The 20,566-nt window shown below is 36.4% G+C and overlaps 1 protein-coding gene across 3 annotated transcripts; it reads left to right on the forward strand.

The window, feature by feature from the left end:
• The first annotated feature begins 224 nt into the window (after positions 1-224).
• Cep44 (centrosomal protein 44) lies at positions 225-17,532 on the forward strand. 3 transcript variants are annotated; one of them, XM_048330298.1, is made up of 11 exons: positions 225-461; positions 1,619-1,757; positions 2,799-2,946; positions 4,561-4,707; positions 5,537-5,659; positions 7,892-8,059; positions 9,032-9,238; positions 11,296-11,368; positions 14,076-14,200; positions 14,440-14,477; positions 15,230-17,532. In XM_048330298.1, the coding sequence occupies exons 2-11, from the start codon at positions 1,669-1,671 to the stop codon at positions 15,270-15,272; spliced, it is 1,161 nt and encodes a 386-aa protein (XP_048186255.1). In that variant the 5' UTR covers positions 225-461; positions 1,619-1,668; the 3' UTR covers positions 15,273-17,532. The 3 variants fall into 3 exon arrangements, with proteins under 3 accessions (XP_048186255.1, XP_048186256.1, XP_048186254.1); XM_048330299.1 differs by having other exon boundaries at positions 226-461; positions 1,619-1,678; positions 7,889-8,059; XM_048330297.1 differs by having other exon boundaries at positions 229-461; positions 7,889-8,059.
• Positions 17,533-20,566: the final 3,034 nt, after the last annotated feature.

Genomic DNA, 20,566 nt, shown 5'->3' on the forward strand with positions numbered 1-20,566 from the left:
TCCTTGGTCATGTTTACTGTGTATTCACTGCGAGGTTGATGATTAAAATGATAAAAGCTTCACGTCTGAAGGGACGCAGGACATGCACTCTAGAAGTCGCTCAGAAGGATTGATTTCTCTCCACGTGCGGGAAGAACGGTGCGTGGAATCTGCAGCGTGGAAACCCGCGGCCCTGAGCGCCCGCTGCTTGGGAGGGCTGCCCGCCGTGCGTGGCGCGCTGGCGCCCGCCGTTCCCAGTACAAACCGTCGGCGCGAGAGCAGCGCTGCTGGCGCCGACGCCCGGCGTCAAGGGAACAGGTGCCGGAGGCTCAGCTGTGGCCTCCGGTAACTTATGCTTCCCTCGGCGGTGGCGGTCCTGGTGGTGCCGTGCTGGAAGCCTGAGCGTCTTTCTTCTGTTGGCCGGCAGCTTCTGGGTGAGCCGGGCCGCGGCCGCCCCTCCGCGGTCCTTCCCGCGGCGCCAGGTAGGGGCGAGCGGCGGCCTCCCGTGCCTTTTAATCCGTTTGATTCTAGCGACGGGATGGGAGTCCTGCCTTGTCCATAGACCCGACTGGCTGGTGTTGTTGCTGATTAGCTAAGTCCTTTTGCTGTTTAAATTGTTTCTGAACTTCCAGAAGTTGTGCAGTGGCATATGATTCAACGTGTTCATTTAACCCGTTCAGTTCACGTCTAGTGCTGCTTTGATCAGTCACTTCTTCCTCTTTCCCTCCCCATCTTTGATCAGTCACTTCTTCCTCTTTCCCTCCCCATCCCTTTTCTCTTTCTTCTCTCATTCTCTTTTCTTTCTTTCTTTCTTTCCCTCCTTCCCGCCCCTTCCCTCCCCATCCCCTTCCGTTTTCTTTCTTTTCTCTCATTTTCTTTCTTTCTCTCTTTCCCTCTTTCCCTCCCTCCCTTCCTTTGTTTTTCTTTCTCTCCCTCCCTCCATTCTTCCTTTGCCTTTTCTTTTTCTTTCTCCCCTGCCTCCCTCCCCCTCTCTTCTTAATTTTTGTTTTTTGGGTGTTTTTGTGCCGCACCTAGGACTTGAACTCAGGGCCTGGGTTCAATCTCTTCACTTGATCCACAGCTCCACTTCTGTGGCTTTTGCGTGTGTGTGTGTGTGTGTGTGTGTGTGTGTGGAGAGAGAGGGAGGGGGGAGGGAGAGGGAGAGGGCTCTGTGTGTGCGCGCACATGCGTGCACTTGATTACAGGTAAGTCTCCAAGTGACTGATTGACTTTCCTGCTAATAAAAAGCATCTAATTGACAATTACATGAGGTCAGAGCTCTGTGAATAATGACTAAGTCTGCACTAAAATTCCTTATCTCTATTATTTTGCGAATTGTATTACATACGTTCTAAAAGCGTAAAAATAGCCATTGATGGAAGTAATGTGATGTGATGTGAGTGTCCTATGAAGTACATTGTAAAGAAACATGAAAATAGGAAAACGTATTTTTTTGTTCAGGAATTTATAATAGACACAAGGCAGAATGTACTTGATCAGTATAAAGATAATAAGTTCAGAGATAGAGCTAGAATAAAATAAATATGCAAGTACTTTTCTACATATTAGAGTATCTGCAAAATAAGATTGAGAAACTTGAAAACATACTTAGGCAATGTTTAATGAATTTTTTTTCTAGGTGGAAGATCAGAAAATTTCAAGAGTTAGAGGTGAATGTAATGTTACATCATGGCAACAGGTGACTTAAAGAGAAGCTTACGGAACCTTGAACAAGTGCTTCGTGCACTAAATTATCCTAAAGAGGTGGATTTTGTAGGGTAAGCTGTAATATAAAATTTATTTATCTTTTTGCAAATAATTTGAAATAGTATGTAATATGATAGAAATATCTTACGATAAAAAAAGATTTTTTGTCTGAGTACTAGTTAAATTTACTAAATGCAAAATATATTTGAGAAAGCTAAGCTGGGCATGGGTAGCTCACATTTGTAATCAAAGCTACTCAGAAGGCTGAGATCAGTACCATCATTCGAACTCAGCCCAGGCAAAAAGATCATGAGACTTATCTCTAACCAATAAAAATCCAGAAGTAGAGCTCTGGCTCAAGTGATTGAGTGCCAGCCTTGAGCAAAAGAAGCTAAGGGGTAGCTCCTGGTCCCTAAGTTCTGTCATGTCACGTTGAGAAAACTAGTAGCTAACTAGAAAACAGAGCACCTGCTCTGTCTTGGATAGATACTGACTACAGTGTGAGTCATTCTGACTGCCATCACTGTGGATCAGACAGTTGAAGATAACTTTATGGAAGTCAAAAATAGGCAAATGATTCATAAAGAGTGACAGACAGCCATAGAAATGTAAGTAGGGTACTCTTCTAAGCTTGAAAAATTGGCAAAAGTTAATAAGTTATGAAGTCCAGTAAAACTACCTAACCAATCACAATATAAGCTTTTCCAACTCTGTTTTCCTGGTTTCAAACATATTTCATATGAATTTCCCTTTACAAGTTTGTTTAGAGACCAAATAAGGTTAGCTAGTCTTTGAGACCTATCCAGTCTCATCTGTGAGAAAATGAAGTAGATCAAGTAACGTTGAGCTTTAGAAAATCTGTAGTTAAGTACACTACTGGCACTAAGGAGCTGTTATGTTCTGAGCACACAAGCAGAAAAGCAACAGTATTTCACAGTTGTCTGCTTCTAGTGTTTTAGATCAGGAGACAGGACCTGGAGCATCGTGAATTATCTAATTACTATGCTTGTAATGTTAAGTTTGCATTTCTCACACTTCATACTTCCTTGACTATCCAGCTTTTGGAATTACGCTCATTAAAATTGTTTTTTTTTTTTCTTTTTCCCTTTTAGTTTGATCAAAGGAGACCCAGTAGCATCTTTGCCCATCATCAGCTATTCTCTTACCTCATACTCACCTTACGTAACAGAACTTTTGGTGGAATCCAATGTGGATCTTATAGGAAAGAATGACATTTGCTTTGTCGACACAGTGTATAAGGTATTTTGAGTATATGAGTTTTAAAGGTTACTGAATGATTTTTTATTTTTTTTCTGCCAGTCTTTGGGCTTGAACTCAGGGAGGGCCTGAACTTTGTCCCTGAGTTTCCTTTTTTGATACCAGTTGAGCCACACTGCCACTTCTGGCTTTTTTTGAGTAGTTTATTGGAGAAAAGAGTCTCACAAGGAGGGAGGTGGGGGAAAAATGCAGGAGGAGGTAACAAGTTGGACAAGAAATGTACTCACTGCCTTACATATGAATCTGTAGCCCCTCTGTACTTCACTTTGAAAATAAAGAAAAAAAAAAAAGAGCCTCCCAGATTTTCCTACCCCAGCTGGCTTCAAACCATGATCCTCGGATCTCAGCCTTCTGAGTAGGTAGGATCAAGCATGAGCCACTGGTACCCAGTTTGAATGAGTTTTTAAATTCAGGTTTTGGCAATAACTCCTGAAATATACAATCACTGTCATTTTAACAGTGGAGGTACATTCTGACAAGTGTGTTAGTGATTTCATCATTGTGCTCACATAAATTTGGATGATATAGCCTACTGCATACCGGGCACCTGATTAACGTACTGTTTTAGGCTACAAACAGCAACATATTTCTGTGCTGAATACTATAGGCAGTGTTTTAACAGTGCATAACTGTGTGGATAGTAAAAATGCTAAGCAATAGGACTTTTTCACCTTCATTGTAACTTGTGGGATAACTTTTGTATATGTGTCCTTTCATTGACCAAAATGTCATGTGGTATGTGACTGTGTATGTAGCATGAACAGCATGAACAGTTTCATGTGCATTCATCTCATTAAACTATAGAGTATGAAAGTTAAGATGCAGTTTAAGTTTACATTATGAAGTTTGTTACCTTAACAATTACAATATGCCACTGACTATCATTTACCTGCTTTCTATCAAATTCAGTAAAATTTTGTAATTGGTAGAAGTTAGAAATATAATCATTCAGTAAAAATTGTAATTCATAGAACTATGAATTAATTTGTTCTTTGAGGTATGAGGTCAGGTTTTATATTACATTGACACTGGCATCTATACTTCCATTGAGTCTAATTTTGTATTTTTAATATGTAGTATCTGTGATATTTCTGGTTTTTTTTGTTTTTTTTACCTGAGATCCAGAAAGCTTGTATAAAAGGCTAAGTGACATTTCTAAGACATTTTGGAGTTCTACTGTGTACCATTCTAATCCACTTAGAAATGAGAAATTGAAATCATAAGGCCTTCTGACTTGTCTAAAAGTTATGTAGTGGTAGAATTATAAACAAATAGAACTATGACTGTTTTGTATCTGGTGTGGTATTCTAATGAGTTAAAGAGTTTTTCTAGTACCTCTGAGACTAATTATATCTTTTGATGATATTTTATACTTTTTCGTCTCTCTGTCACATCTCTACCTGTTTTCTATCTGCATACCTTTTCTACTGGTCACTACTCACACCAGCTGTATACATCTCTTTAGACCTTTTAGTTACTGGCTTGACCATCCTTGTCCTCTCAGAGCTAGTAGCTATTACTGACCAGGTGGCAGTTTATCATTTTGAATGAAAGAAATGCTCCTAATTATACATTTTTTTGTTTTTCTCTTTACAGCTTCTTCGTGATCAATTTGATTATAGACCAATTCTGACAAAAAAGCAATTCATACAATGTGGATTTGCAGAATGGAAAATTCAAATTACTTGTGATATTTTGAATTGTGTGATGAAAAAACACAAGGAATTATCTGGTCTTGATAAGGTGATTTTATGAATAGGTTTTAGTGCAAACTAATGCTAAGTGGTCCAGTATTTCAGTGTATAAAATCAACTCTTAGCTCACAAATTATTACTTAGTATAATGTGTTATTCACAAATTTGAATAACCTTACAAAGTCTCACGTTGGTTCTCAAAATTGATTTCTTTTACACATCTATGACTTAGTATTGTTAGTCCTAAATTAACAATTCAAAGATGAATTTTTATTACTTCTTAGATGTTTTGGTTTTGGTATTGGTTTTGGTTTTTGTGCCAATCTGGGTGCTTGAACTCAGGGCCTGGGCACTGCCCCTAAGCTCTTTAGCTCAAGACTAGTGATCTACCACTTGAGCCATAGTGCCACTTCTGGCCTTTTCTGAATATTTTATTGGAGATAAAAGTCTCATGGACTTTTCTACACGGGCTGGCTTCAAACTGTGATTCTCAGCTTCCTACCTCCTAAGTAGCTAGAAATGTAGATGTGAGCCACCAATGCATTGCTTTTTGTATTTTTTTTTTTTTTTGAGACAGAGTCTCAATAGATAACCTAGGATGACCCTGAACTTACTGTGTAGCCCTGTCTGGCTTCAAATTCATGGTCCTTTTACCTCAACTTTCCAAGGGCTACGGCCAGGGTATATGCTACCATGCCTAGCTGACATCTTTAAATGACATGTAGTTTCATTAGAGTTGCATTATTTTTCAGTTCTATTTTGGGAATGAGTGATTGGTAGTGGAATTTAAATTTACATTAGGCTTTTCACAAAATTTATTATATCTAATGCTAATCTAATACTAAATCAAATACTAATCTAAATATAATTTTTTTAAGAATCCATCATGCCAGAGAAAGAAAATGGTTTGTGATAAGGCAGAACCTTCTTCAAGCAATGAGAAAGCTGCAGAAACCGTTGGAATTGTTGATATCACTGGCAGGTTTATGACTTCAGGAAAGGTATGAAAGAAGGAAAACTATTCAGTGCATAATGAATCCAATAGACAAGATTCACCTCTCTGAGTGCATTTTATAAAACATTCTAGCAGGGGCTGGGGATATAGCCTAGTGGCAAGAGTGCCTGCCTCAGATACACGAGGCCCTAGGTTTGATTCCCCAGCACCACATATACAGAAAACGGCCAGAAGTGGCGCTGTGGCTCAAGAGGCAGAGTGCTAGCCTTGAGTGGGAAGAAGCCAGGGACAGTGCTCAGGCCCTGAGTCCAAGGCCCAGGACTGGCCAAAAAAAAACAAAAAAAACATTCTTGCAAAAATACTGCATGTTGAAAATTTTTAATAGCATATTCTGTATACTGTTTGAGGATCGTTCCTAAAGATAAAATAAGGAGAAGATAAAGATAAAGAGAATAGAAATATAAGATTGAATAAGATTATATTTCTAGTTTTGAATTCTCTCACATTTCCTAAATAAAGTAATGATGACTTAGGTAGTTACATTATGTAATCAGGTATCTTTACTCTTATTTATATATGTTAGGCAAGTACTATTTCCACTAGGCCATATCCCCAGCCCCTTATTTATATATGTGACCTTCCTAAAACATGGGAATATAAATATAAATATAAATATAAAGAGCCTTTTATTTGTAGTAGGGAAGTTTATGGTGATTCATTTACATGCATTGATAATTCTATAACAAAGAGGAAGAATTATCACTGATGTCCATGGTTCTTGCCTGTATTCCTAGTTACTCCAGAGGCTTAGATCTCCATTCAGTCACCCCAATGCAGGAAGTGGAGTTGTCAGTCAGATAATAGAGTTACTGCCTTGAGTGAAAAGTTAAGGCCCTGAATTCAAGCCATAGAATGGATACCAAAGGGAGGAAAATAGAGTGGGAATTATCTAATAGTTAATAATCATCAAACATGGAATCTCACTTTGGGTTAGTGTTTTGATTATTTTCCTGATATTGAAAGATATACTTTCTCTATCTACTTTGAGTATCTGTAGCTAAAGAACATGTTTACATCTCTTAACTGAGATGTAAATGATGTATAATCATCAGTATGCTTTCCGCTGCCTTCTACCTGAAGAAACCCTTTCTGAGATTGAAGGATAGAATACAGATGAATCATCAGTATTTTAATAGGTAAAGGAAACAGTTTCATTGAGGAAGTAAATGTAGAGGAATTTTCTGCCCTATTCCAAATATAAGTATCAATTATGTTCAGAAATTCGAATAAACATTAAAGGATCATAAAATTAGAAAACTTAAAATCTGTAAGTTACTTAAGTTGAGTCAGTAGTGAAGCAAACTGTCCCAGTGTCTTATATAGATTCTGTGTATCATTTTTTAAGACATAGTATTAAGTTTTTATAGTGTAAATGCAGGCTGTTAGAGAGGAAATAGGGCAGAAGGGCCTTGTGGTTTCCCTTATCATTATTGAATTGGAATTATTAGCCGAAAGTCTAATATATTGTGATTTAAAAAGTTGTAATGCATCGCATGTGATTACTTGTAAATTATATGATGATATTTTATTTTATTTGTTTGTATATTTAGAAAGAGGGTTTGTTTAGCTGGGCTTAGCCTAGGCTTGTAATCCTTCTGCCTCAGCCTTTGGAGTGCTGGGGGTATGCCTGTACTCTACCATGACTAGCACCTTTTGTTTTGTTTTTGAAATAACTTTTTTCATGGAACATTTCAATTATTTACAAATGTGCTCACCATCTACTTTAAACAGTTTATCAACCAATTTTGGTTTCATCTTTTTTTCTTTTGGTGAGGGTCCTAGGGTTTGAATTCACTTGGAGCTACAATTCCATTTCCGGCTCTTTGATGGTTACTTGGACTTTTCTGTTCAGGCTGGCTTTAAACTGTAATCCTCAAATGGCAGCCTCCTGAGTAGTTGGGATTATAGGGATAAGCCACCAGTATTTGGCTTAGTTTTATCATTATGATAACCACTTTAACATTTTGAAACAAGTGCAGACATCATTAAGCAAATATTAAGTAAAAAAAAGTAATTTTCTTTGTAAAATAAAGGCTTTTAAAATCTGAAGCCAAGTATCATTCTACATAAACCATTGTAATAAATATGCAGTGTATGGATTGATTATGTAGTACCTTGAACTTTTATAAATGTTTGAAGAGGAATGGATGTGTTTTTTGCAGAATTACTATATGTTTAAAATAATTGTGAGTAAAAATATATTGTCTCTATACAGAAGAAAGCTCTGGTGATCCGCCACCTGTACAATGAAGATAATGTTGACCTCCCTGATGATACAGGAAGTACAGTAACAGATGTTAGTGAAGAATTTGATTCAGATGACATAAAGACTACTGAAATAGTAATTCCTGAAATAAAAGTTTGTGAAATCAAGACCCAGCAACAGGTAAAAATTTAGAACTTTTTTTCTTTCAACATATCTCTAATTTTCATATTTATGAATATTTCAGCCTTTATTTATGAATACTTCTAGCCTTTATCATTACTTAAGAATCAATTAGTTGTACTGAGTATAGATGGCTCACATCTATAATCCTAGCTACTCAGGAGCCTGATATCTCAGAATTGCAGTTCAAAACCAGCCTGGGCAGAAAAGTCCCTATGTGACACTTGTCTTCAGTTAGCTACTCTGAAATCGGACGTGTTGCTGTGGCTCAGAGTGATAGAGCACTAGCCTTGAGCAAAGGAGCTCAGGGACAGCACCTAGGTCCTGAGTTCAAGCCCAACTGACAGAAAAATAAAAAGAAGGTTTTCCAGGTATAGATAGCATATATCTACTTAAGAGGCTGAGATCTGAGAATCAGAGTTCAAAGCCAGATGGGCAGACAAATCCACTAGATTCTTACTTCCAGTTCACCAACAAAAAGATAGCTGAAGGATGGGTTAAGTAGTAGAGCACCAGCTGTGGGTGAAAAGTTCAAGCAAGATCTTAAGGCTCTGACCTCAAGGCCAGGTAGCTGCACAAAAATAAAACCAAAAAAAACTACCAGGTGGTCCTTGTGTGTAGTTCCTATTATGGAGAGTACTGAATAATCTCAAAACTGTCCTCTTCGTCATTTTCTCTTAGCTTTATGTTGGGTGTTGTTTCAAGAAACTCCCTTGTTACAGTTTTTGTGTATTCACAAGAATCATTGAGTAGAAACTGCAGGTATTTTTGTAATTCTTTTTAGCCAATGAAATGGAGGCACCAAGCATGACAAACTGATTTCAGTATTCAAGCAGGCTGCCTCCAGGCAGCTCTATGAACACTCATACTCCTAACTGTGGAAAACAGCACAGTGCTATGGGGATTTGCCCTGGTTTTAAGGGACTTGCAGCTCAGATTATGGTCTTTAATTATGATCTTTAATTATTTTAGGATGTAAAATCTATTCCTGAGATTGCTGCACTTCAGACGATGCTTACTGAGTGCCACGAGAAGCTTAAGAAGTTGCCTTGCATAGAACAAAGATTGGACATGTTGGAAAGTGCGATTAAAGGAAAAGTGATGGTAGATGAGAAGAGTTGGACTAATCTTCTTAGTCGTGTTACTCTTCTGGAAACAGAAATACTGTTAGCTAAGAAGGTATATTCTTCCCCTAATGTGTTCATTGCTGCATTATTTACAGTGTGCAAGTTACGTAAACAGCTTAGATGCCCTACGGTGGATGAGTGCATCAAAAAAAGTGGTACCTGTACACAGGTACCTATCTATGTATCTATTAGAAAGAATGATATTATGTCATTTGCAAGGATAATGGATGGACCTAGAATAAATCTTGTTTAGTGAGATAAGCCAAGCTCAGAGAGATAAATAGCACGTTTCCTGCCATATGTGAAAGCTCCATCAAAAATAAAACTGGACATGCTAACTTATACAGGACTCTAGGCATTCATATACAGTCAGACTGAAGGAGAATATTTTGGGGGGAGGAACCCGAAGGCATAGCTTCTCTCATCATTTTAAATACTGTTTATCTAAATGTGTTCCAAGAAATGGAAACATGGGATTTTGTAGTGGTATGGTTTTTGCTTTTTTTTTTTTTTTTTTAAGAGGGGGAAAGGAGGGATGCAGAAATGGAGGGAGGAAAAGTCCCTAAATGCAGTCATGGGATTCAGTATACACTATGTGGAAAATAAACTATACAACTTGTGGGCAGGAATGGGAGAGGGAAATTGGGGAAAGTGAAAACTGAAAGGAAAATTATCCCAGAAAACCACAGACCATAGACAAAGTCACGTAGAACAAAAGAGTTTATTGCCAGCAGGGCTGGCAAGGCCAAGTTCCCACATAGGAGTAAAGGAAAAATAGCGCCGGAGCTCTCTCTCATGGGGTCTTTATACTTTCTTGCAACTAAGGTGGGAGGTGCTCCACCTGCCCCTCAGGTAGCATCAGCCAAGGGCGGAGTCACATTGCCAAAGGGCAGACCTTATGTCTGGGCTGGGGGCATTCTATAAGCTTACATTCCAGCCAAGGGCGGAGTCACATTGCCAATGGGCAGATCTTATGTCTGGGCCGGGGCATTCTATAAGCTTACAAAAATGAAGGTAACAGTGTCCAAAAGAAATATAGTCATTACCTGACTTATGAAATAGTAACTCCTCTGTGCTATTATAAGAATAGTTCAGAATAACAATAAAATTATTATATTTGAAAAATCTAAAGCAAATTTGTGAAAAGTGCATATTAATATAATATTAACATTCATATATAACATACTAAAGTAACAACATATATTTGGATATATTATGTATAGTTATATTTATATGTGTATAAACTGTAATGTAATACATTATATTGTATGTGTTAATTTTATTGTTATTAAGATATTGGGCAGAAGAGTTACTATTTCACAAATTGGATAATGAGTATAAATCTTTTTGGACTGTGTCATCCCTTCCTTCTCTTTCCACCAGTTTCCCCCTCCCATCCCTGTCCACAGTTGCATAGTTTATTTTCCATGTAGCTTATACTGAATATAATATATGTAACAAATAAATAATATGTATTTTTTTCTTCAGATATAATAAAGTATTTTTAAGTTAGCACACATTAGTTGCACAAGCAGAAGTTCACTGTGACATTTACATATAAGTAAACTGTGTCTCCCAATCAGCCTTATCTCCTCCTCTCCCTATCTCATGCTCCACTTTTAAAATAGTTCCAGCAGCTATGGCTCAAAGTGGTAGAGCACTAGCCTTGAGCAGAAAAGCTCAGGGATGGTGCCCAGGCCAGTTCACACCCCATCACCACCAAAAAATAAAAGCATTTTGTTCTCATGACTGTTTTTCTCTTTATCACATAAAATAATGTGAATTTGAGTCCATCCTATTGTGTTTTTATCCTTTAATAGTAAAGTGGCTTCTTCAATTTGTAGGGAAAGTTGTAAAAGAAGTTTGTATTTTACAGTAGTAGGGTTTGAACTCAGAGCCTCATGCTTGCTGGGCAAGCACTTAACAACTTGACCCACACTCCTTGCCCTTCTTGATTTCATTTCCTGTTTTCTTAGCTAGTCTCTCTTTTACCGTGATCCTCTTACTTCCACCTCATTTTGGGGCCATGTTTATAGTTTATACCTAGTTGTACAGAGTGAGACATGTTTTCTTTTCATTGTCTTCTAACTATTTCTCTGTGCTTTCCAGAACGAGTATGTGGAGTCCAATGCTGCGAGTGAAGAATACACTTCTAGTAGCGAGGCGGATGCTCCACCCTTTGGTAAGTTCTTTTTTAAGGACAACAACAGTATTATCTTCAAGTCGTTGTACATAGGAGGTGCCATTTGACAAAGCAGTCTATGAATACAGTGCATGTTGATCACTATCACCCCCTTGTCTCCCACTTCCACTCTTTCACTTTTACTTTTCCTAATTTTGTGGTATATGCAATGAATTCTTGACTGTGTTTCCCGTCCCCATTTCATTCCTCTACCCTCTTGCAACTACCTTTGGTAAGTAGTTAAAGGCATTTTTAAATGCATTTAGCACTGGTGTCAATCACAAAGGTCTTTCAGAAAAATGCTTTTTATGAGTATTGGGTGATTTTAGCGTCTTTGATTCTTATTTTTTAATGAAAATGCCCCTACAACAACCACAAGATAATGAACCTGAAAGCTACTAAAGCCAAGCTTGTGTATCTCAGTACATAGTAGACGGCTAAATTCCCAGTGCACTGAGTTTCAAGTGGTTGGAGATGTATTATTCTTTTAATCCTTGTAGAATAATGCAATGCTGTAGAGTAACAAAAGTTGTCACTTCAAGCTTTTAATCTACATTTAAGTAGTAGTAATCTTGTGTGTGAGTAATATGTATAAAGGGGAAAAGCACGATTGCCAGGAATCTGGGAATTGTTGTAAAGGTCTTGGATTTGAACCCCTTACTGATGCTGACAAAATGAGTGGAAAATAGAGAAATGGCTTTCTGTGTTACTGAATGTCACAGTTTATTTCCACTGTGACTAAGCAGCAAGGATCTGTTTTCCAGTGACTGTTTTGATTCTTTTGATTCTTATATTTTTTTTAATACAAAGGTCTGCATTTTTGCCTTATTCCTTTGATTACTATTTATAGAAGAGATATATAATTGAATTCATTATGAAGTTAATATATGAGTATTTAACAACAACACATTATAGGTGTATGTGCTGGCATTCTTCTAACTATTGCATTAACTCATTTAGTTCTCCAAGCAACCACACAATCTTAGTCTTGTCATTATTCGTATTCTACAGATAAGGAAACTAACATAGAATGAAAATCAGTCACTATGTCAACACTAACATAATTATTAAGTGGTGAAATGGGAGTTACAGACTTAAAATAGTGATTCTAATCTTTAGCTTTTACAAATTGGGAGCTGAGACTTTAGTGTAGTGACTTCTAATCCTTTTTGGATGAGAAAAGTGACACTCACCCAAGTTCACATGACCTTCAGTGCCCCCTTTTGGTAGACTTTTACCTTTTCAAAGAGAAGGCAAATTTAGATAGCAACTTCTAACCTGGTAACTTATCTTTGAAAATGAGGTTGCTGGCTGGGGGAGGGGTGTTATCTGCTTTTGCTGATTACTTCCTGCTTTTAACTTGGGGCTTTGTTTTTGCTGTTTGATACGTGGGATTTTTTTGATGGGAATGTGATCTTTTGTGTGTATATGCTGCTCCTGGGGCTTGAACTTAGGGACCTGGGAGAAATCTTCAGTGCTCTACCACTTGAGCCACAACTCCATTTTTGGCATTTTGATGCTTAATTAGAAATAAGGATTCCTGCTTCTGTAGCTACTCAGCCTCCCGAGTTGCTGTGATTACAAGAGTGAGCCTCTGGCCCCTTGCCAAGAATGTGTTTCATATAGGATAATATTCTATACTTGGAATACTTTACTGTAATATCTGAACATCTGAAATGTTAAGCCTTTTAGTTCTTTAAAGAAAGAAATCTATAGATCTTGATTTTTTTTCATATATCTCAACTCACAATAGGGTATTTCTTGATATCATTTTTTTATTTTTCTCCATTTTGTTTTTTTAAAAATAATTAACTTTGGGGGGCTGGGAATATGGCCTAGTGGCAAGAGTGCTTGACTCGTATACAAGCAGCCCTGGGCTCGATTCCTTAGCACTACATATACAGAAAATGGCCAGAAGTGGCACTGTGGCTCAAGTGGCAGAGTGCTAGCCTTGAGCAAAAAAGAAGCCAGGGACAGTGCTCAGGCCCTGAGTTCAAGGCCCAGGACTGGCCAAAAAAAAAAATTAACTTGGGGTATATTTTATTATCTTTCCACATGTATTTACAGTCCAGTCAGTTTCATCTCCCTTTCTCCCTTCCCAGAACAATTTTCGTAGTTGCAAACTATGAAAACATTTCTTCTGTATTCAGTGTCCTTCTTAGCCTAAGAGGTATGTATTTCCAGCCACAGAACAATAGTGAAAAAAAAGTGAAATGTTAGTAGTTTTGGGTCAAAGAAAATATAACAAATTCATCAATGTTCATTTGTTAATATTAAATAAAGAAGTCTACATGAGTCTACCTGAGTCCACAGGTAAATTAGCATTTTGTTTAAAACTCTTGCTGCAACACTAAAGATCATATTGTCTTTTCCAGTGTTTTTTTGTTGATTTTGTTTTGAGACAGTAATATGGTGCTTAGGCTAGCCACAGATTCACAATCGTCCTGTCTCAGCATTTCAAGTGCTGGGATTACAGGCATAGCTGGGTAGCCCAGGTGTATTTTGCAATTTATATTAGCCAATTTTTAATAGGTGGATCTTTGAAAGTAGGCTGTTTTCCCGAAGAAAAATTAGTAAAGCCATATTTGATCTGTGCTAGTAACCATGTTATATTAAAATAATATTTTGTTCCCTTCCATATAGAAGTACATTTTTAGGTTATTTGACCTAAAAGATATAGGTAACCTAAACTTTAATTTCTTCCCAGATAGGAAAAGCAATGTAGAGGGGACGGCGAGTGCCCCTCCATCCTCCGGTTACAGTACAGTATCATCAGATTCAACTCCTAGAGCCTCTACTATTAATTACTGTGGTTTGAAGGATGTTTCAGAGGTAAGAAAGGCTAACCGTTGCTTAGGTTTTCCTTCTAAGGTCACCAGGAAAAGGAAACATTGGTTTTACTAGTATATACTGTTGGCAAGAAAAATAGCAAAACTGAAGACCTGTTAAGCTCTCAATACTTGTTTGTGTTGAGTAGCCATTAATGCAATGTGTTTTATATGTTCATGGTCCATTGTAGAGGATGGTTCACTTTGAGAAATTGCCTAAATTTGTTGCTTTTTAAATTAAAGGAAACAACAATCCAGAAAATGGAAAGGATGAAAAAAATGTAAGTAACAGAAAGGGGCCACAGAAATTTGTTTCTCTATAGGGAATTGTATTGGGTTGTATATACATAGAATGTGCATATTTCTTGGAAACCTTAAATGTCTGTCATTGGGTACGGAATTTCCTTCACAACTCCTGTGAATAATAAATCAATCCTCAGTTAGGTGTTTGTGAGTTGAGTCACTGTTTTGGTTTCAACAAGCTATGTAAAACATTGTTAATGAAATTAACTGGATTTAGGAGTGCATAGATACTTTTGATTAGCAGCTAATCCAGAGTTATGTTTTTTATAAGTAATATCTTAAAATATTAACTATATATAGATGGATAGTTGGGAGACATTTTCAGTTATTATTAAAATACTACTAGTCCTTTCATTAAGTTATTGATAGAGTTATAATAATGATGAGATGTTTGTATATAGTACAAATGACATCTAATTTACAAAAGAGCAGTTTAAAGAAAATCTAACGTGAAATTAATGAAAAATCTTATACCACCTAGTGCCTTATAAAACTATAATCATCTTTTGAAATTCAAAAATTCCTAAAATAATTTAAGCTCTAAGAATTGGCTTTATTTTTCCTCATACCTGGCCATATATGCTTAAGTTAATTAGTAGTAACTAAATATAAATGTAAGAAAAATATTCGAATTTATTTTATACTCAGAAGCATAGTTTCAATAACATATCTTATTAATCAATAATTATGAATTACTTATTTAGCATATCACTTTTCTATTCTATTTCAGGTTTGAAGAAACTGCAGAGTTACTAAAGTGCTCCCGTCGCTAATTGTAGAACTTCTTTCTGCACAAACTATTTAAAATTTTGGCTACTTACATGTTGTATATTTTTAAGAGTTCTCTATAATTTTAATACACTGCAATATTTATTAAGAATTTGGATTTCATTTGGTATCTTAGTTTTTCATTCTTTCTTGAATAAATACTTTGAATATTTTTAAGCTATGATAATATTGGTACACTCCTTTTCACTTAGGAAAAAGCCTGTGTTCTAGTACTTTGCTTTAACAGAGTGAAGTCATTAGAGCAAGCACTGTTTTTTTCTGTTGACATTTGTTGGCAGTGTGCTGAGTAGTGTGTTTTAAAGTACAGGCTTGAGCACCGTGGTTTACATCCTGTTGGAAGCAGGCCAACTAGGACTTGCATATTGCTCCCTGGAGCCTTCTCCTATGTACAATCTTGCCATCTGTGCTGATGAGTAAGTTGTACTGAGAAGTTTAAAAAGCTCACTGAAAATTAAAGAAAACAACAATATAGCTATTTCACGCTTAGCTGCAAAGCAGCAATACCTTTTCAGTTCATGTTGAGAAAGTGAGGGTATGACTTTCCTTTTGTATTGAAGCAGGTCTAAAAGGTTCACTGTGAGAACGTGCCGAGTGGTTTCCTGCTCTCACCTATAGCACATTTAATACCCATGGCAGCCACACACTGGTGGTGGGTACCCAGTGCAGCAGGTACACAGTGAGGTATTTTGGTTTTTTTTTTTCTAATGATGCATCTGTCTTATGTATACATATATGTGTGTATGTGTGTATAAATATGTGTATATGAGAGGAAAAGCCTTAAATCAAGAGAAAATGAAATTCATTGTAAAAGCTATTATATTTTTCTGACTTATAAATAAAAATATAGTAATAACAATCCTGGTAACACTCTAGTAAATTGACTCCATTATTGGAAATATGGAATATTTTTCTTTTCTTGTATGTGTATCACTTGTTATTTGATGTTTTTCATATTCATCTGACTACATTGTAATGTATGATCTGATATTTGATGGTCAAAATGGAAACCTCAAATTATAATTACAAGTAGAATTTTTAGAAAGTGTTTTTAGCATTCTAATAAATGTTTAGTTGTTACACACTTTAAAACAATATATTAACTTTTATCAAACAAAAACATAGCCCTGCACTTAGTAAATTTGAATGCAGACTATGGTTCGTAAATCCTATTACTTTGGTTTTTCAGTTATAAACAAGATACATTTATAAAAAGTTTTGAAAAACAAGGCTGTTCTTGTAAGTAACTCCTGGATGGTTAGAACCAGCATGGAATTATAGTACCACCTTGTGGCTTGTATGTATTTAACCTTTAAAACTAGCGATTCCCCATAAAAGAGGAAATACCTTGTTTGAAAAAGTTCAGTCCTAATTTTAAGAAGAAACATTTTTAAGGCTTTTGTGGAAGATTGATGAAAGGCGTCCTTCTCTTTGACTCTATCTTCATTATTTCCCTCCTTCCTTTTTGTTTAAATATATACAAAATTAGATAATTTGAAACATTTCTAATCTAATTTACATATAATATGTGAAATACATGTGTCTACTGAAAAAATTTAGTTTATGCTACAAGCATAAATTTGGAATCCAAATTATCCTTTTAACTGAAAATTTAAGCAAAAACTGATAATGGACAAAAGTTATCTATTATTTGACAACATAATCCTAGAATAATAACAAGCACAATTTTTTTAACTTCATCGGAGTAATTAAAAGGATTGCCAAATTATTATTTTCTTTTGAGATAGCAGAAGTTTTTTCTCACAATTACTTTGGCAAGTAGTCTGTAATAAGAAACCAGCCCCATTTGAACGACATGGAGGTCTTGAGAAGTTGTAGCTACACAAGTAACCCTTACTCCACTGGGATTTTCACTAATTCCATCCCAGAATTCTTATTTAAACTAGATTTAAAAAAAAAAATCACCATTCTACCAACAAAGGCATCAGTAACCTGTGCTGCCCTATCTGAACTTAAACTCTTGAATAGTTCTGCAATTGATTAAGAGAAAACAAAGGGCCGAGAAGCGATTTTGAGTAGATGTAGATAATGCTGAGGGATACTGTAAGGAAGTAGAAACTAGGACTTAAAAAAAAAGTCCTATCTACTATTTATGAAAAGTCTAGGCAAAGCCAAGGACAAATACACTGGGAAAAAGAGTTCTGTCATGTTTGTCTTACTCATCATTTTAATGTGATGTTTTAACATGTAATTTAATCCTTACAAAATAAAGCTTTAAAGACTTTGGACCTGTGTTTGATGCTGTTTATTACTCAAATTTTATTTGGGGAGGCATTAAAAAGTAAAAGGACCTTATCAATTTTATAAGCATAGTATTTTTTAAGCTCAAATACCATAGCTTTAATTTTTATATTTTAACAGTTCCCAGGTTTGTCTTTCTTCGATCTTTGAAGCTAAAGAATACAGAGAAGGCAAACTGTAGTATAAAACTTTACAGTTAAACCACAAAATTAAAGTGGGGACTAGTGGCCCATGTGTATAATCCCAGATATTCTGGAGCCTGAGTGAGGTAGGAGGATCATGAGTTTGTGAACTCCCTACCCAGGAAAAGCTAGAGACTCTTATCTCAAAAAAAAAAAAAAAAAAAAAGAAGGGCTGGGGATATAGCCTAGTGGCAAGAGTGCCTGCCTCGGATACATGAGGCCCTAGGTTCGATTCCCCAGCACCACATATACAGAAAACGGCCAGAAGCGGCGCTGTGGCTAAAGTGGCAGAGTGCTAGCCTTGAGCGGGAAGAAGCCAGGGACAGTGCTCAGGCCCTGAGTCCAAGGCCCAGGACTGGCCAAAAAAAAAAAAAGATTACTAGTAGAGTTCAAGTGGTAGAACATTTCCCTGATAAGCATGAAGCTTGTCATGAATGAAAAGGAGTGAAAGAAGGAAACAGAAATGGAAGGGAGGTCAGGGGAGGTCAGGCCTCCCTACAAAATTAAAAGTTAATTGTGACCTTTCCTATTTCTGGTGAAAATGGCAGGTTCTTCTGCTATTCAACAAGAGTAAAAGCTGAGATTTCAGCAATATTGAGAGCGTACAGATTGATTTGTGTGTGTGTGTGTGTGTGTGTGTGTACCAGTACTAAGGTTTAAACTCAGGGTCTCCTGTTTTCACTCACACCTGGCTTTAAGTACCATTTGAGGCGCACACCTTCAGTTCTGGATCTTTTAAATTTATATCTTATCATGATTTAAATACTTGTAGGAATGGAAGGATGTTTTCTCCTCTAAAGTTTACTAAATCCAATTATGTTTGAGATGGAGTCCTAGATGTTGTCCAGGCTGGTCTCAAATTCCTCTGCTCAAGTGATCCTGTTTGTCAGCCCCCTGATTTGCTAGGATTATAAACACAACTCATTAGTAAAATCTTTTGATTGTTTTTCTCTTTATGTAAAACTTAAAATAGAGGTCATATGCAATAACTCAAATCTATTAAGAGGAAAGAAAATAACTTCCAAAAATGAAGCAATTTAGATAGCAAGACAATATTTGGGATAGGTCATAATTTGTAGATTGAATTCTTTGGTTTTTGGTCAGAGTGCATTTCACTTATTAAACCCTTAGTTGTGGTCCCTCAGTTCATTTAGTGTTGGTTCATGAGAGACACTTGCGGGGGAAGAGGAGAATGCATCAGAATCTCACTTATTTCTTAAGTCTTGTTCATCGCTGTGAACTGATAAACAACTGCATCTACACACCTTACCTTGTTACCTTTATAAGTAGATCTTCTTTAAGCTATTCAGGAGGCCAAGTTCTAAGAAATGAACATCCAAGCTAACATGGGCATGCAAATCTTCAAGACTCATATCACCAGTTAACCAGCAAAAAGCCAAAACTGGAGGCAAAGCTCAAGTGGTATAGCACTAACTCTGAGCAAGACTGTGTGTTGAATTCACACCCTAATATTGGCACCAAAAACAAACAACAAAAAACAAATAATTACCTGTAAATACATTATATTTAATTACAGAAGAGTTGGAATTCCTTGCTAATTTAGACCCACTACTGGTCCAATGTTCCATTTAATTTTTTATCCTCTACTTTGATAAGGAAGCATTACCTTCCGTTAGTCCTAATTCAGGTAGTTTGGGTTTTGTTTTAGTGACCTTTGCTGATGTACTAGAAGTAAAACTTATTCTCCTAGAGTCTCTGACTGAGTCTGGGAGGGCCAAGGGGGAAAATGATTCAAAGATTGCTCACACCGGGCTGGGGATATGGCCTAGTGGCAAGGGTGTTTGCCTCGTATACATGAAGCCCTGAGTTCAATTCCCCAGCACCACATATATGGAAAATGGCCAGAAGTGGCGCTGTGGCTCAAGTGGCATAGTGCTAGCCTTGAGCAAAAAGAAGCCAGGGACAGTGCTCAGGCCCTGAGTCCAAGGCCCACGACTGGCCAAAAAAAAAAAAAAAAAAAAAAAATGCACACACAGAAATTTGAGCATAAGGGTATATATACAAAAAATTACAAATTTAAGGAAAAAAGTTCTCACTTCTTTGATTCTTTTCTCATGGAAAACTACCTAGTTGTATGACTTTCTAACCATAATACTTTTATACATGTACAACTCAGGCTAATTAACTTCTGCATAGCAAATTATCAATAGGACTAACGTTCCAGGCTCCAAGCCATCATTTAATATAAAACAACTTATTTTCAATTATATAGTATCTGTAAGTAATTGTAAAAAAGTAAAGCAGCTTTTTAATCTGAAGCTATGTAGACAACACTGATAAATCATCATTAGAATTTTTATTTAGGAGATAGAATAATGAAAATTATACTTACCCATTATATTTGAAAGGAAAATTAAAATGAGTGGAGAAATAACACAAGAAAGCACTGTTGTCAAAACACAAGAAAACTGCATATTTTAACAATAGTCAAGAATTTTCAGAAAATTTGTTAGTATTTTTGCTCTTACTATAGTTTTCATTAATTTTAAGTTGTGAAAGTGGAGATAGATGCTTTTAACTTGTTTTGATATGTATTCAAAGTAATTACAGTTATTGCCAGTTCATTTCAAAATAAATCTGGCTTTAGCAATGACATTTTGCTTCCAGGATAGTGTTGTCACACTTTATAATATTAAGAATGTATTTTTCTCATGGGAACTAAAACTTATACTTGGACAAACCAAAGGAAGAAGGTAAATCATGGCTATTTCCTTCATATTTTTAATTTATAGCTTTAGATAAAGATAAAAACTATTTGGAGTATGTTGTTCTTTGATTTAGGAAAAAAACACTAATGAATGTATGATAACCTTTGG

Source organism: Perognathus longimembris, chromosome 21 (genome assembly GCF_023159225.1).
Source record: "Perognathus longimembris pacificus isolate PPM17 chromosome 21, ASM2315922v1, whole genome shotgun sequence".
Taxonomy (NCBI): Eukaryota; Metazoa; Chordata; class Mammalia; order Rodentia; family Heteromyidae; genus Perognathus; species Perognathus longimembris.

Excerpts from the sequence above, each read along its gene's own strand:
- Cep44 (XM_048330297.1), top strand. The coding sequence starts at position 1,669 with ATGGCAACAGGTGACTTAAAGAGAAGCTTACGGAACCTTGAACAAGTG. Across the intron at positions 11,369-14,075 it reads GGCGGATGCTCCACCCTTTG|ATAGGAAAAGCAATGTAGAG; the intron begins GTAAGTTCTTTT and ends ATTTCTTCCCAG. Across the intron at positions 14,201-14,439 it reads GTTTGAAGGATGTTTCAGAG|GAAACAACAATCCAGAAAAT; the intron begins GTAAGAAAGGCT and ends TTTAAATTAAAG.